This window comes from Moschus berezovskii, chromosome 7, assembly GCF_049115385.1.
Source record: "Moschus berezovskii isolate FMDL1 chromosome 7, NW_MosBer_1.0, whole genome shotgun sequence".
Classification (NCBI taxonomy): Eukaryota; Metazoa; Chordata; class Mammalia; order Artiodactyla; family Moschidae; genus Moschus; species Moschus berezovskii.
In genome coordinates this window covers 88,991,017-89,008,267 of record NC_142466.1, presented here as the reverse complement: position 1 = coordinate 89,008,267, position 17,251 = coordinate 88,991,017, and the positions used below count along the sequence as shown (strand labels likewise).

At 44.9% G+C, this 17,251-nt stretch overlaps 1 protein-coding gene across 9 annotated transcripts in view; it reads right to left on the bottom strand.

The window, feature by feature from the left end:
* AOPEP (aminopeptidase O (putative)) overlaps positions 1-17,251 on the bottom strand; it is a 432,382-nt gene that overhangs the window by 97,670 nt on the left and 317,461 nt on the right. For all 9 annotated transcript variants that reach the window (XR_008686140.2, XR_016037874.1, XM_055427422.2 and 6 more), the window contains exon 11: positions 12,265-12,325. Coding sequence is in view for 7 of the 9 variants with exons in the window: in XM_055427422.2 (XP_055283397.2) it covers positions 12,265-12,325 (61 nt within the window). In the remaining 2 variants the exon portion in view is untranslated. The remainder of the gene's footprint in view (positions 1-12,264; positions 12,326-17,251) is intronic.

Genomic DNA, 17,251 nt, shown 5'->3' with positions numbered 1-17,251 from the left:
GGTAACCTTAACCCTGTATACGAGACTGCAAAAGAGACACAGGTATATAGAACAGTCTTTGGGACTCTGTGGGAGAGGGTGAAGGTGGGATGATTGGGGAGAACAGCATTGTAGCATGTATATTATCATATGTGACCAGTCCAGGTTCGACGCATGATACAGGATGCTTGGGGCTGGTGCACGGGGATGACTCGGAGGGAGGATATGGGGAAGAGGGAGGTGGGAGGGGGGTTCAAGAAAGGGAACACATGTACACCCGGGGCGGGTTCGTGTCAATGTATGGCAAAACCAACCAATATATTAATGTAAGGTAATTTGCCTCCAATAAAATCAATTTTAAAAAAAATTAAAAAAAAAAAGAAAGTGAAAGAGAAGAGTGAAAAAGTTGGCTTAAAGCTCAACATTCAGAAAACTAAGATCATGTCATCCAGTCCCATCACTTCATGGGAAATAGATAGGGAAACAGTGGAAACAGTGGCTGACTTTATTTTTGGGGGCTCCAAAATCACGGCAGATGCTGACTGCAGCCATGAAATTAAAAGACGCTTACTCCTTGGAAGGAAAGTTATGACCAATCTAGATAGCATATTAAAAAGCAGAGACATTTCTTTGTCAACAAAGATCTGTCTAGTCAAAAGCTATGGTTGTTCCAGTAGTCAAGTATGTATGTGAGTGTTGGACTATTAAGAAAGCTGAGCGCCAAAGAATTGATGCTTTTGAACTGTGGTGTTGGAGAAGACTCTTGAGAGTCCCTTGGACTACAAGGAGATCCAACCAGTCCATCCTAAAGGAGACCAGTCCTGGGTGTTCATTGGAAGGACTGATGTTGAAGCTGAAACTCCAATACTTTGGCCACCTGATGTGAAGAGCTGACTCATTTGAAAAGACCCTGATGTTGGGAAAGATTGAAGGCAGGAGGAGAAGGGGATGACAGAGGATGTGATGGTTCAGTTCAGTTCAGTTCAGTCGCTCAGTCGTGTCCGACTCTCCACAACCCCATGAATCACAGCATGCCAGACCTCCCTGTCCATCACCAACTCCCGCAGTTCACTCAAACTCATGTCCACAGAGTCGGTGATGCCATCCAGCCATCTCATTCTTGGTCGTCCCCTTCTCCGCCCGCCCCCAACCTTTCCCAGCATCAGAGTCTTTTCCAGTGAGTCAACTCGTCGCATGAGGTGGCCAAAGTACTGCAGTTTCAGCTTTAGTATCAGTCCTTCCAATGAACACCCAGGATTGATCTCCCTTAGAATGGACTGGTTGGATCTCCTTGCGGTACAAGGGACTCTCAAGAGTCTTCTCCAACACCACAGTTCAAAAGCATCAATTCTTCGGTGATCAGCTTTCTTCAAAGTCCAACTCTCACATCCATACATGACCACGGGAAAAACCATAGCCTTGACTAGACGGACCTTTGTTGATAAAGTAATGTCTCTGCTTTTTAATATACTATCAAGGTTGGTCATAACTTTCCTTCCAAGGAGTAAGCGTCTTTTAATTTCATGGCTTCAATCAGCTGGTTTTAGAAAAGGCAGAGGCACCAGAGATCAAATTGCCAACATCCTCTGGATCATGGAGAAAGCAAGAGAGTTCCAGAAGAACTATATTTCTGCTTCATTGACTATGCCAATCCGGAGAAGGCAATGGCAACCCACTCCAGTGCTCTTGCCTGGAAAATCCCATGGACGGAGGAGCCTGGTGAGCTGCAGTCCATGGGGTCGCTAAGAGTCGGACATGACTGAGCGACTTCACTTTCACTTTTCATTTTCATGCATTGGAGAAGGAAATGGCAACCCACTCCTGTGTTCTTGCCTGGAAAATCCCAGGGACGGGGGAGCCTGTTGGGCTAACGTCTATGGGGTCGCACAGAGTCGGACACGACTGAAGCGACTTAGCAGCAGCAGCAGCAGCGGACTATGCCAAAGCCTTTGACTGTGTGTATCACAATAAACTGTGGAAAATTCTGAAAGAGATGGGAATACCAGACCACCTGACCTGCCTCTTGAGAAACCTGTATGCAGGTCAGGAAGCAACAGTCAGAACTGTACACGAAACAACAGACTGGTTCCAAATAGGAAAAGGAGTACGTCAAGGCTGTATATTGTCACCTTGCTTATTTAACTTATATGCAGAGTACATCATGAGGAATGCTGGGCTGGAAGAAGCACAAGCTGGAATCAAGATTGCTGGGAGAAATATCAATAACCTCAGATATGCAGATGACACTACCCTTATGGCAGAAAGTAAAGAGGAACTAAAAAGCCTCTTGATGAAAGTGAAAGAGGAGAGTGAAAAGATGTGATGGTTAGGTGGCATCAATGACTCAATGGACATGAGTCTGGGTAAACTCTGGGAGTTGGTGATGGACAGGGAGGCCTGGCGTGCTGTGGTTCATGGGATTGCAAAGAATCGGACACGACTGAGCAATTGAACTGAACTGAACTTTGCATATAAATAAATAAGCAGGTTGACAATATACAGCCTTGACGTACTTCTTTCCCGATTTGGACTACAGAGAGCCCATGTGCAGCAACAAAGAACCAGTGCAGCCAAAAATAAATAAAAAACATTTTAAAAAAGTATCCATGTAAATGAATAGCTCCTGGACATGAAAGTTCAAAAGTTGAAAACCAAGGAGCAAAAGTGTCTCTAACTATTCCTTTCACTCCATGAGAGTCCCTAGTACCTGCGTGGAGGGGAAGGGCTTGGCTCTTCATCCAGGGAGTTTTCTTTCTGACAAGGCAGGTGGCCTACCGGCCCAGATAACTTACTGCCACTCAGTCACTAGCACTCTATCTACAAGCCTCTGGTAAATCTTGGGTGAACTTTTTCTTCTCACATTCAGCCCTGTGCAGTCTAGCTATGTCCTGCCTTACAATAAATCTGCTTCTCAGATCCTGTTCTCCAGCAAAACAGGCAACAATAAACTCCTTCCTAACAAGGAAAACAGAGCAGGAAAGATCACTGCTGCAAATGGTGGTCAATATGCATTCACCAGATATATTTTATCATGATAAATTGCATTCACCTATCTATTTTGGGGGGTGGAATGGTGGCAACCCACTACAGTATTTTTGCCTGGAGAAGCCCATGGACAGAGGAGCCTGGCGGGCTACAGTCCACAGGGTTGCAAAGAGCTGGACATGCCTATGGCCTTGATTCGAATGTGGCAGAGGCTGAGGCCAGGGCAAGGGAGCTAAGAGTGAGGCTGACCTGAGGTGGGGGTGGCGGGGGGACAGGGGCCCTTTCCTCCACCCATCACACTGGGGAAGTTGCCTCCATTCCCCTTGTTCTGGGGCATTACCCATTGAGCCTCACTTGTGCTGGGACAAGCTAGTTACTCAGCACTGCCGCTGCCCCCATCTCTGAGATCTGACTCTGCATCATGCTGCTCAAACATGCATACTTAGTTTTCACCACCAGACATTGAACATGTCACACCCCTTGCCTAAAATGACTTCTCCCTTATGTGTCCTTCAAGCTTGTCTTCAAATGGTAACTGAGTCATTTCTGCTTCCACAAATGCAAAATGACCTCTTTCTTCCCAACTTTAAAAGTAAGGTAGGGACTTCCCTGGTGCCGAAACATGTATCTGCTGATACTTTTTATGTTGATCTGTCTTTATACTTAGAAATGTCTCTTAATAGTAGGCTTTTTCGGTGACTCAGATGGTAAAGGATTTGCCTGCAATGCTGGAGACCTGTGCTCAATCCCTGGGTCAGGAAGATCCCCTGGAAAAGGAAATGGCAACTTACTCCAGTATTCTTGCCTGGAGAATTCCATGGACAGAGGAGCCTGGCAGGCTACAGACCATGGTGTCACAAAGAATCGGACATGACTGAGCAAACATCACTCACTCACTGCTGCTGCAGTAGATAAGAATCCACCTGCCAATGCAGGGGACATCGGTCAGATTCCTGGTACAGGAAGATTCCATAGGGCACAGAACAACTAAGCCAGTGGGCCACAAGCTCTAGAGCCCAAGCTCTAGAGCCTGCAAGCTGTGACTCGAGCTGGAGCTCTAGATCCTGTAAGCTTCAACCAGTGAGTCCATGCTGCTAGAGCCTGTGCTCTGTAAGAAGAGAAGCCACAGCAATAAGAGGCCCAAATATCACAATGAAGGGTAGTCCCCTCTCGCCGCAACTAGAGAAAGTCCATGTACAGCAACGAAGACCCAGCATAGCAAAAACTACCTAAATCAATAAATTTCAAAAACTAAATAAATGTGAGCTAGTTTTACACCACTTATTGCTGTTTCCCATAGATCAGTTATTTGTGTATCTATTTTTCCTACTGAATTATTAAGCATTCTGAGGGTAAAGCCTGTGTTCCTCTCATCTTTGAGTCATGCACAGTCCCTCACGAAGGACAGATATACAGGCTATATTCCTAGAAAGAAGGGAAGGGGCGGGAAGGAAGGCACTTAGCTGGAGGGGTGATTTCAGATCCTGGAAAAAGCTTCTTCTGGCAAATCTCATGCATCTGGTCTGGGATGCTTGACAGTTCTGTCGAAGCCTAAGGTCTGATAGAGTTACAAAGGAAATTTTCAAGGGAAAGGAAACACTTTTAATCCCTATTATTCACTCGGTGTCTAGTCTTAGATTACTGCAAACGAGATTCAGATTCTTTCTGGAAATCAGGTTTTTGAAAGGGAGTGAAAAGAAGGAAGGCTGGGGAGCTTTCATTTGGGGCACCAAAGGAAAATGTCTCCTGTTTCTTCCCGGAGCCCTATGCTGTGAAGAGGTCAATACATTTTCAGTTCAGTTCAGTTGCTCATTCGTGTCCGACTATTTGCAACCCCATGGATTACAGCATGCCAGGCTTCCCTGTCCATCTCCAACTCCCAGAGCTTACTCAAACTCATGTCCATTGAGTCGGTGATGCCATTCAACCATCTTATCCTCTGTCGTCCCCTTCTCCTCCCGCCTTCAATCTTTCCCAGCATCAGGGTCTTTTCAAATGAGTCATTTGGACAGTGTCAAATCAGATGCCTGCAGTAATACACAATGCCTGAGACAGACCTTTAGTTTCCTACTTCTCTCTGGGAGGACGGATCTTTCCTTCCTACACTTCTCTCTCGTTTCATCAGAGACTTGAAAGTTTTGTGGACAGGATACTAAAATCATTTGGGACAAAATAATCATGCCCAAACCATATTCATTTATAAGGGAATAAAATACGGTAAGTTTGACTTGAGTGATTTTTATCGGCCACTTTGAAGGGATTCACAAGAAACGTGGAACTAATCAGAGAAATATTGGGAAACAGCATTATTGCAGGCTAAATTTGTACCCCCATCCCAACTCACATATTGAAGTCCTAGCCTCTAGTTCCACAGAATGTGACTATGTTGGAGATATGAGCCAAAAAGAGGTGATTAAGGTAAAATGAAATTGCATGGGTGGGACCTCATCCAATCTGACTGATGTCCTTATAAGAACAGGAGATTAAGATAGAGATCTCTACACACACAGAAGAAAGACCACTGAGGACACAGTAAGAAGATGGCCACGGGCAAGCCAAGGAGAAAGGCCTTGGGAGAAACCAAACTTGCCCACACCTTGATCTTGGACTTTCAGCCTCCAGATGTCTGTTGTTTAAGCCGCCTCATCTGGTATTTTGTTATGGCAGCCTGAACTAATTAACATAAGCATGATGCCACAGATGACAGAAATAAAGAAAATAGGCTAAAAATGGACATATTTTAATAAAATCTCTCCTCATCTCCTGTGACTGCCAAGCATCATATAGGAGTTGTGGGAAGAAGGGCCATAGCTTTGATGAACAGTAAGTGAAACAGTGGTGACTCATCAACAATGCAGGCCTTGCCCCAGTGAGGCCAGAGGAAATATCTCCAAGGTTCCCTGACAAGACATTTCAGTTCAGTTCAGTTCATGAATGAACTGAAATGCTCAGTCATGTCTGACTCTTTGTGACCCCATGAGCCGCAGCACGCCAGGCCTCCCTGTCCATCACCAACTCCTGGAGTTTACCCAAACTCATGTCCATTCAGTCAGTGATGCCATCTAACCATCTCATCCTCTGTCATCCGCTTCTCCTCCCGCCTTCAATCTCTCCCAACATCAGGGAAGAATTCAAAGGAATCAGCTCTTCAAATCAGGTGGCCAAAATACTGGAGTTTCAGCTTCAACATCAGTCTTTTCAATGGACACCCAGGATTGATTTCCTTTATAATGAACTGGTTGGATCTCCTTGTAGTCCAAGGGACTCTCAAAAGTCTTCTGCAACACCACAGTTCAAAAGCATCAATTCTTTGGTGCTCAGCTTTCTTTATAGTCCAACTCTCACATCCATACATGACTACTGGAAAAACTAGCTTTGACTAGACAGACCTTTGTTGACAAAGTAATGTTTCTACTTTTTAATATGCTGTCTAGGTTGGTCATAACTTTCCTTCCAAGGAGTAAGCGTCTTTTAATTTCATGGCTTCAATCACCATCTGCATTTAGTCACTTAGAAATTGTGAATCTAACTGCTGGACAAGAATGACAGCAAAATTACTAGGAGCTCAAAACACACACCACATTATGGCAACTGCTATTACTGATATAAAAAAACCATAATGTGATAATGGTTGCACAAAAGAACCAACATTTGCACATGCAAAGCACATATAATTTGAAAAATATAATTTCTCTGGAATTTTCAAAATAACTAATCTTGGTTTTTTTGAATGACCATTACATGTAGAATTTTTTATAGATACCACTAAGATTAAGTATCCTAATAGGCCTTTAAATTATGTTGATAATAGTACATAATCTGTGCTAAAAGAATCCTACATGTTATTTCCCTAATAAACCACCTGGCTTGGTCTATGCTAAAAGCACATCATGGCTCCAATGACATGGAGTCTCTTGCATCATGTCCTATCAAGTTTCCCCAATTTTGTGACTGCAGGATTTTCTCCTATAAGACATGTTTTCCATCATTTGCTTGTGTGGCCTCTGGCAACTTGCAGGTGTTTGTTTGGAAAGGAGAGGCATTTTCCAAGATGACACAGTAAGCTGATGTTCTAAATCCTGGGAGCTTGATTCCCACCTGTTTCTGTTTCTAGGAGACTCTATATGATTGGCCATTACCCATCCCGTCTATCCCAATCATTGCCACTGCTGCCTGTGACTGTGCCGTTTAAGGCTGCTAAACACTTTTCCCTAAAGAATAGCCTGAGCCATAGAAAGGCTGTGGGGTTCACTGGCGTTATTGTGTTACTTGTTGGTGCCTTGGAAAATGGGTCACCTGGGAGTTGAAATTAAGCACTGAAGAGAGGATGGTAATTCGTTCATACCCTTATGAACAACTGCGGTGAGAGCAGCACTCAGCAGTGGATGATAATCATTCGTGGTTTCAGGCCAGACTGAAGGGCGTCTATGGACTGACTAGCTCCAGCTTTAGCCATACATCTGACAAAACTACAGATGATTTCAAGTACATCAGTGGTGGATTTTAAGGTATTATGCACTCAGATTTTAATTCAGCTAACAGCTTTAAAGCACCACTATTCAGTATGAATATGTGTAAATCACACTTGTCATTTAAAATGATCTCATTGCTGGGGATTTCCCTGGTGGTCAGTGGTTAAGAATCTGCCTTTCAACGCAGAGGACATGGGTTCGATCACTGGTTGGGAAACTAAGATCCCACATGCATTGGGGCAACTGAGTTCAAAAGCCAAAACTGTGCACTGCAACTAAGACCCAATGTAGCCATAAATAAACAAATAAATATATATATTAAATGTTCTGTTTGCCACAAATAAAAAGTAAGTTGTAGCAGCTAAAATTAATTTTAATAATATATTTTATTTTACAAAGTATCCAAAATATAATTATTTCAATACCTAAAAATATTGAAAACCTTTAATGAGCTATTTTACCTTCACTTTTTCGTACTAAGTCTTCTAAATCTGATGTGTTTTCACAGTCTATCTCAATTGGATGCTAAGTTTTAATCAGAAATGCTTGGTCTGAAGTAGATTTCATAGAATTGACAGTTGAAAAAGTGGATTCATTTACAAACCTAAATTGGTCCAAGTGGATTCATTTACAAACCTAAATTGGTCCAAACCATGACTGTATTATTAGATTTTCAATTTAAATTTAGATTAAATTAAAATTCAGCTCCTAACTATTTGGAGACTAATAATTATGATCCGGCATTTGCCTAGGAGCGGTAGAAAATAAAGTTTAAAATGGTAACTTGGGGCAGTTTACAGCTTCAAATGGCAGGCCAAAGAGTTTTCTCTAAATGTGGAAAAAGGTTTCTGGTGAGGAGGGATGTAAACTGTGTTTGGGGGGACAAGTTGGTGGCAAAAATAACAATTAGTTACTGCACTAGTCCAAGCAAAATATAATGAAAAAGTGAGGAAGATGCTAGGAAAGGAAATAAAATTATAAATTTAATAAGTATATATATAAGGACATCAGGAAATGTGGGCAGGAAATCAAAGAAAAGGAGAGGTCAGAGAGTTCTATGACAACTAAAATAAAGAAGTACAGAAGAAAGGCTGGAGAGAAGAAAGTTATTTCTATTACATTTGATATAAATGTTTTAAAAAAGATTGGAGTATGTACATATGTTCTGGCGGGTGGGAGGAGACCTTTGGGCAGGCATGAAAAGAAATCAAAATCTATTTATAGAATTGTCAAATTAGCAGAATGGGCAACTTTCTTAGAAGTACTGTATACTATTCCAACAGTTGGGAGTGTCTGATAAATTAAATTATGGTACCACTTTTTAGAAATGTATGCAGCTGTTTAAAATTACTGCTGTTGAATTATTTCAAGGGATGTGGGAAATTGCTTAAGATGCATTTTTTAATGAAAACTTTTAAGTTTAGCTAATACAAGTCCAATTTTTTTAAGAAAGGATATGCACTTACATAATATGTAGCACAGAAAATGTACAGAAGGACACATACCAGGCATATATCATCTCTGCAGAGTAAGATTGAAAGGGGCACGGGCTTTTATGTTTTTTTACTTTGGTTTTGCTTGAACTTGCTTCAGAGAACATATTATTTTTACTTTTGAAAAGGGAGACCAGAAAAATGACTAAAAGTGTTTCTGTCCAAAACTTAACTCCGGGGACTTCCCTGCTGGGCAGTAGTTAAGATGCTATGCTTCAACTGTAGCGGGTTCAGTCCCTGGTCAGGGAACTAAGATCCCACGTGCCACATGGTGTAATAAAAAATAACTGAAATCAATAAATGACTTAAAGAATTATCTCTGGCCATTTTAATTTTCTTATTACAAACTTTTTTATATTTCAGTATGTAATACTTTTATAATAAGAAAAACATCATAAAGGAAATAATCTGTAGTATTAATGGTAAAATCAACTTTAAGTCTGTTAGCGTTGGGTGTTTCTTTAAACAGATTTGTATCCAATTTCCTTTACTTTTGGGGGGCTCACGCTTACTTTTATAGCTGCTGAAGCTATTTCCACACATAAAAAAAAATGATTTCCATTCAACGTGGCCAAAAAGGAAAATGGAAGCCAACCCCAAGGCGAACATTCCTTAGAGAAGACAAAAAGCCTCTGTAACCTGTGGAATGAAAACTTCACCAGTAGAATGTGACTCTTTTGTCATGAATGACTTCAATTGCTGGTAGACAGAAATTTTTAATGAGAACAAAGAGCATTGGAATGATTTCAATGCTCTGGTTGTCATTCCAGGCCAAACACACCAGTAACTTTATATTATAATGACAGGGACAAAGAACAAGGTGTCCCATTCACTGTGAGGCTCCTGCAACAAGAGGGCGCAGAGTCTCACTGAAGTGGAAACGAGAGGGAAATCTCAAGGAGCGCGGAAAGGGCTGTGAGCAGGTAAATCACCATTAGCCACATAAATAATGGCAGAAAATGGGTGAAGAGATGAAAAGATGCCGTCTGATCATTCACCAATGTAAAGATGTGCACTAAATCAGGGTCTTTTCTGTCTGACGCTGTTGTTTTTACTGAACAGTTAAGCACCCAAGGAAATACCAGTTGGGTCTTAAAAACAATTTATAGCCGGGTTGGCCTCATTGCACCTGGCTGTGTTTTGACAGCAGGTCTCGTCAGTTTACAGCGGAGATTCTTGTCTACGCTATAAGCTGTCACTAATGCAACTAGACCTTTGGAAAAAATGTACCGCTCAGAGGCAAATCTTTTCCTTCCATGGGCCCCTCCCCCTTTTAATGAAAAGCAAAAGCTGGTGGCAAAGCCTCTCCTTCTTCAAGGGAAATTACAGAACCTCCTGGGAGCGAGCAGGTCAGCCCCAGTGCAATGGCGCAAGTCGGATGCGCCTGCTTCTGGGCACTTGATTAAGGACTCTTTCTTTTCTCTTCCCTCGGGGCTAACTGCTGAACACAGCCGCCTTATTGTTCTGGGCCAGGAAATGCAGGATTTTGCTCTTTGAGCTCCCAACTTTTCCCAGCTTCCAGGCCCCACTAAGAATGTCTGGGAGCCTTGCAACAGCCCGGCCTGGGAACTCCGGGCAGCTGGCTTCGGGGGATACCACCCATCAACCTCTTCGAAAACAAGAAGAGCAGGGTGTGACTATTTGGGATCAGACAAACTTTAACATTGTTCCCCGGGATTTTTGTATTCAGCTAGTGGCCTGGTTTGGAAATCACAGGGAGTCATTATATGTAACATATACAAGTTGAAAGCACTGCCTCCCAGGGCCAGGTACTCCTTAACCACTCACTTTGTTCTGCGTGGTTAGGACACAGCATTTTATTCTTTTTTGCTCCCAGAAGGACTGGGCCAAACAAATACGTTTTAACAGGTGACACGCATTCCTGAACCGAAGGCAGTGCGTCCTTCCTTAGGAATGAGCTCCTGGTGGCTGGTGGTCGACATTGCCCCATGTATGGCAGAACAGGACAAAGACGAGAGGAGAGGGATGAAAAGGTAATGGAGAACAGCCCCTCCTGTTCCTTAATTTCATGGTTCACAGACATTCATTGACATTCAGACACTCCCAAGGGGAAGCTCATATAACCAGTCATGAAACCAGAAACGAGCAGGCTAACAGGGCTGCTTGCCTGCGCCCCAGGCAGACTTTCTCCCCACCGTGGGGTCCACTCCCAGACACTTGGGCCCACTGTGACGGGTCTGCAGCTGCTCTGGGGGTTGGAAGAGTTCCAGACCCACCAGGTCCTTTGACCAGCCGCTCCCAGGCAGGGCCCAGGCTCTAGCTCAGGGCGGCCCTTGAGGCTCTAGGAAGCACAAGACCAGGGAGAGAGGGAAGGGGGGAGGAGGCTTTAGGCCAGGTGATTTCCATGCAGTGAGGGCTGCCTGGGAATGTCTCCCTCAGAATCGCTATGGGCTGAAAGGGGGAACAGAGAAATAAACCCGAAGGAGAGGTAGGCCCCGGTCCCCAAGACAGAGAAATGAGTCTCAACTGCTCCTCCAGATGAGAAGAGCAGCTGGAGGCAGAGATGCAGAAGTAGAGGAGAAAGCAGAGGGCAGCTGCATGGGCCAATGGGGGTAAACTCTGGGTATGCTGGGTCAGAGGAAGGTGACAGGCAGGCCAGTTCACTCGTCTGGCTGCATCCACAGAGCAGAGCTCGAGACGCTGGTGGCTTGGGACTGCTGCCTGGTGACGCTGCCCAAAGTGTGCATCACGCTTTGGAGGACCTCACTGAACACTCAGCTCAGAGTCAACCAGAATGTCCACCTCTCGCACCGCAGTCACTAGGGACAGAGGCCTGAGGCACACTCCACCACGGCAGGCTGAACAGCATGGGAGACATCATCTTCCTGACTTAGGGACACTGCAGCTCAGTGAGCTGGTTACATTTATGTGTGTTTAGTCACTCAGTCAGGTCTGACTCTTTGTGACCCCATGGACTGTAGCCCACAGGCCCCTCAGTCCATGGGGATTCTCCAGGCAAGAACACAGGAGTAGGTTGCCAGGCCCTCCTCCAGGGGTTCTTCCCAACCCAGGGATCAAACCCAGGTCTCTCGCAATGCAGGCAGATTCTTTACCATCTGAGCCACCAGGGAAGTCCATGAATATTGGGATGGGTAGCCTATCCCTCCTCCAGGGGATCTTCCAGACCCAGGAATTGAACTGGGGTTTCATTCATTGCAGGCAGATTCTTTACCAACTGAGCTATCAGGGAAGCCTGCTTACTTGTATAAGGATTAAAAAAAAAAAAAAAAAAAACTACTGTCATGACTGATACACTAAGTGATAAGCCTTACTGTTCTCCACAGAGTCTGGTGAGGCGATTATCTGAAGCTCACCTGTGGAATTCCAGAACTTTCCAGCCAGTCTCGGAAGATGTTTCCAACAGACAGCTCAGGCCTTTAAAAATAAAACAACAACGAAAAAGTAAAGGATTAAAAAGTTACAGAGTGGACTTCCCTGGTGGCACAGTGGATAGAAATCCACCTGCCAAAGCAGGGGACATGGGTTCAATCCCTGGTCTGGGAAAATTCCACATGCTGCGGAGCAACTAAGCCCTTGCACTGCAACTACTGAGCCTGTGTGCTGCAACAACTGAAGCCCGTGCTCCAAAACAAACAGTAGTCTCCCCTCATCACAAGTTCAGAGAAAGCCTGAGCCCAGCAATGAAGACCCAGCACAGCCAAAAGCAAATAAATAAATAAAATTTTAAAAGTTACAGTGCACTTATTATTAACACACAGAATGGTTCTATCAGGGCGCACCGCAGCACTGTTCTTCCAGAGAAATCTGGAGAAAGTGCAGCGCTGTATCAGGTTAAACTGAGGAGGGGGCACGGTCACATTCAGTAGAGCATCTCTCTAGTCCACAGGAGTGCACATGATGAGGTCTAAGAATCAAAGGGGCCCCACAGGAGGTCCTTGATGCCTTGAGAGGAAGCCTTCGTTGGGAGTGCCTATGCAGGGAGGAGAGGGCATGATCATGGGACATGTCAGGCGTGACTGCTTCCTGGAGAGAGGTGGAGTAACGTGAAATCTGAACCTCACAGCACTGAGTGCATCAAAATGAAATGCCAACTTCACGGTGGCAATGGGTGACAGCAAGCAAAAATGATACAATTCATCATCGGAACCTTGGGAGGCTCAGAGCTGTGGAGCACACGAGGCTTCTGCTGCCTGTTTTCAAGCAGGTCTTCATTCCGCTTTATTTGAAATGTTATGATTGCTTGTTTGACCCAAAGTCTGCTGAAATCTTTTGGTTTCATGCCTGCTGATTTAAATACTCCTTTAAATGTACCCAGTGGCTAACCCTGGTGGCTCAGAGGTTAAAGCATCTGCCCCCAATGCGGGAGACCCGGGTTCGATCCCTGGGTCAGGAAGATTCCCTGGAGAAGGAAACGGTAACCCACTCCAGTAGTCTTGCCTGGAGAATCCCATGGACAGAGAAGCCTGGTAGGCTACAGTCCACGGGGTTGCAAAGAGTCGGACACAACTGAGCAACGGAACGGAAAAGAGTGGCTAATATGTTTCAGTTTAGTTCAGTCGCTCAGTTGTGTCCGACTATTTGCGACCCCATGAATCACAGCACGCCAGGCCTCCCTGTCCATCACCAACTCCCGGAGTTCACCCAAACTCATGTCCATCGAGTCGGTGATGCCATCCAGTCATCTCATTCTCTGTCGTCCCAGTCTCCTCCCACCCCCAGGCCCTCCCAGCATCAGAGTCTTTTCCAGTGAGTCAACTCGTTGCATGAGGTGGCCAAAGTATTGGAGTTTCAGCTTTAGCATCAGTCCTTCCAGTGAACACCCAGGACTGATCTCCTTTAGAATGGACTGGTTGGATCTCCGTGCAGTCCAAGGGACTCTCAAGAGTCTTCTCCAACACCACAGTTCAAAAGCATCAATTCTTCAGCAATCAGCTTTCTTCACAGTCCAACTCTCACATCCATACATGACCACGGGAAAAACCATAGCTTTAGGGTCCACAAAATTTAGGTCATGTCTTCCTGACTTGCTGAAGTTTAAGCAAGTCCTCCCTGGCTTTGAGATAATTCCTGCTCATGCCCAGTCTCTCCAGCCACAGAGGCCTTCCTGGAATCCTCTTCCGGGCTGCGTGTGTCCCACCCACAGGGGCCCTGTCTTCTGTGGCACAGTATTCTGTCACAGTCTGAGACTTCAGTTTGTTTTGTTACTTGACTAGTAAATGTCTCCTCACAAGATCAAAGCTCTCTGAGACCAGGTTCGGTGTCTGTTTTACTCAATTCTCTTAACCCTGCGCTTAAAACAGTTGTGGCGTAAGTATCCCCATAGATAATTCTTATTTGAATGAATGAAAATACATTTCATTGTTGACTCAATAAAAATTATTCCCTTTTAATAATCACCTTGCCCAGTAAGAAATTCCCAAGTCATTAAGGTCTGTATCTTTTTAAATTTTATGTATTATATACATGTTTGAAATATTCCCTCCTCCCTCCCTGTAGAATTGTAAAGAGATTGTGGAAAGATACAGTGCTGTCTGCATCCGTTAAGATGCTGAAAGGCCACGTGCTCCCCTACACCTGTACTGTTGTGCTGTCGGCTGGACGTAGTGAGAAGGGAGGGAAGAGCGGGCCTAGGTGGCTTAGGGAAGACAGGGTTGACTGATCATGTCCTTCCTTTTCTTCTTCACTAAGAAGCAAGTCACTAGTGTGTCTTAGTCTTCCCTTGTTGTTCAGTTGCCAAATTGTGTCTGACTCTGTGACCCCATGAACTGCAGCACGCCAGGCTTCCCTGTCCTTCACTATCTCCCAGAGTTTGCTCAGACTCATGTCCATTGAGTCAGTGATTTCATCCAACCATCTCATCCTCTGTCACTCCCTTCTCCTCTTGACTGCAATCTTTCCCAACATCAAGGTCTTTTCACATCAGGTGGCAACTGGAGCTTCAACTTCAGCATCAGTCCTTCCAATGAATATTCAGGGTTGATTTCCTTTAGGATTGACTGGTTTGATCTCCTTGCTGTCCAAGGGACTCTCAAGAGTCTTCTCCAGCACACAGTTTGAAAGCATCAATTCTTTGGCACTCAACTTTCTTTATGGTCCAACTTTCACATCTGTACATGACTACTGGAAAAGCCAAAGCCATGACTAGATGGACCTATGTTGGCAAAGTAATGTCACTGCTTTTTAATACATTGTTTAGGTTTGTCACAGCTATTCCAAGGAGCAAGCATCTTTTAATTTCATAACTGCAGTCACCATCCTCATTGATTTTGGAGCCCAAGAAAATGAAATCTGACACTGTTTCCACATTTCCCATCCATTTGACATGAAGTGATAGGACTTGGGGGAGGTCTTCCCTACCCAGGGCAAAAGCAAAGGTGGTTGAAGGAGGCAACTGTTGCTATTTCAACAAAGAGAAAATACACAGAGGGGAGAAAAACTAGTTTGCATTCATTTTCAAGATGATGCTCATCTGTGGGATGACCAGACAGGGAAGAGGCCAGAAGTGAATAAGGGGAAGGTGACCACCCTCCTAGGCTGTTTGTCCAGTTCCCAGGTTAGTGAAATTACTGGCTGTGCCTTGTATGAAAGGCCAGGAGCCACCATTCCTGGGCTCCTCCCCACTGTTTCTTTGTTGTCATCTCAGTGCCCATGGCCAAGTCTCCTCTGCAGGCTGTGAGAGTGTGGAAGTGTGTGCTCATGTGCATGTATGCACACGTGCCCTCAGATGCCTGCGTGTGTGTGTGTGCACGTGTGTGCACACGTGAGCGCACTTGGAGTGGGGTGGCATGACCAGAAGAGAGGAGGCATCTCTCAGCACATTAAGGTCATTATACTTTCTTGGATTTTATTTGTTTGGCCATAGAAAGAGGCTCTGGAAATGCCCTCACCTGGCATAATTGATATGCCAGGAGGGGAAAGTGGTGTTAAAGAGCCATGTAGAGAAGCGCCCAAGGGGACTTGAGGTTGTTTTACTTTCTAGTGACATATGCCAGGCTGGAAGGTAAGACAGATTTGGTGACTTCCATTGAGGATGATGTTCAGAAGAAGGTTCGTTCTTGTTTGGAACAAATGCAAACAGTTCCCACCTGGTCTGGGACCCAGGGGGCAGTTCATCTGGTGAGCAGAGGTCCTGCCTGGGGCTTGAGCAGCTATGGAGACATTGCTGGTGCTCTCAACTGTTTGACCCAATTTAGAAGCAAGGGTCTGTTTTTATCCCCGTCTATCCTTCACTGGTGCTTCTCTCTAAGTAGCCCATTCATCTTCTTCTTCCTTTCCAGCCAAGGAGGGACAAGGTTATCATCCTTCAAGAGATACCCGGGAAGGCAGCAGCACTCGGAACTGAGCTGCGCTGTGTTGTGGATTCTAGGAAGATGGGCATTCTTAAACCTGCCACAACTTAAGATGAAGAATTTAGAAAGGATTTAGAAGACAGCAGTAATGATGATCAAAGGGGTAAGCACATTAGATCCACAAGGGAGGTCAAGGGAACTGGGATTATATATCGTGACGAAGAGAAGTCTGGGAGTGACTACAGAGCCTTTTTCAAGCGGTTTTACAAAAGGTGGTGAACAGCTGCTATGCATCCCCATGGAGGCCTGAGTAAGAGGACAGGGACGTAAATTTCCTTTGGAGACTTTTAGCTGAAAGACACTTCTGTAGGGGTGGCACGGTCGGGGGATGGCATGGCGGAGGGCAGGGGCTGGGGAGTTGAGTCCTGGAGTGTTATTGACAGGACCACATCTTCACCAGTGGAGACTGAGAACAGGCTAAAGCTTATCTACGTGGCAAACATTCAGGGATGCCTACCAGGTACAGGTTTCTGATAGGGTTCTGTACAAGACTAATACTATTATCCCCATCTTAGAGATGAGCAAATAAAGGTCCAAGAGGCTAAGGGACTTGCTCAGGGCCTCCTAGATGGTGCTCAGAGTGCTGGGACTCAAGCTTCTGTTGTCTGGCTGCAAAGCTCTCACTTTTCTTCCTGTGTGGAATTCCGGCTTCACAATATATTGTTCATGATTTACGGTGCAGACAAGCCTGCAAGAGGAGAAGGCCTGTGCTGGCTTCCGCCAATGCTGGCTTCTTGCTCATATCTCTCCTGCTGAAGGTGACTTGGCTGCTGCTGTGGCTGCCCTGTTTGTCTGCCCCCAATTACAGTTCAAAAGAGATAGGAGGACCCTTGGGAGGGGCCGAAGTGTGAGGACAGGAGAGTTCATTGTTCAGCTGCATCCAGGAGCAAAAGACACTCTCCTGTGAATGAAGAGAACCTGTGTTTCCAGATCACTTCCCCCTGGAAAGGTTCAAAACACCTTATAACCATTATCGCTTCATTCTTCATAA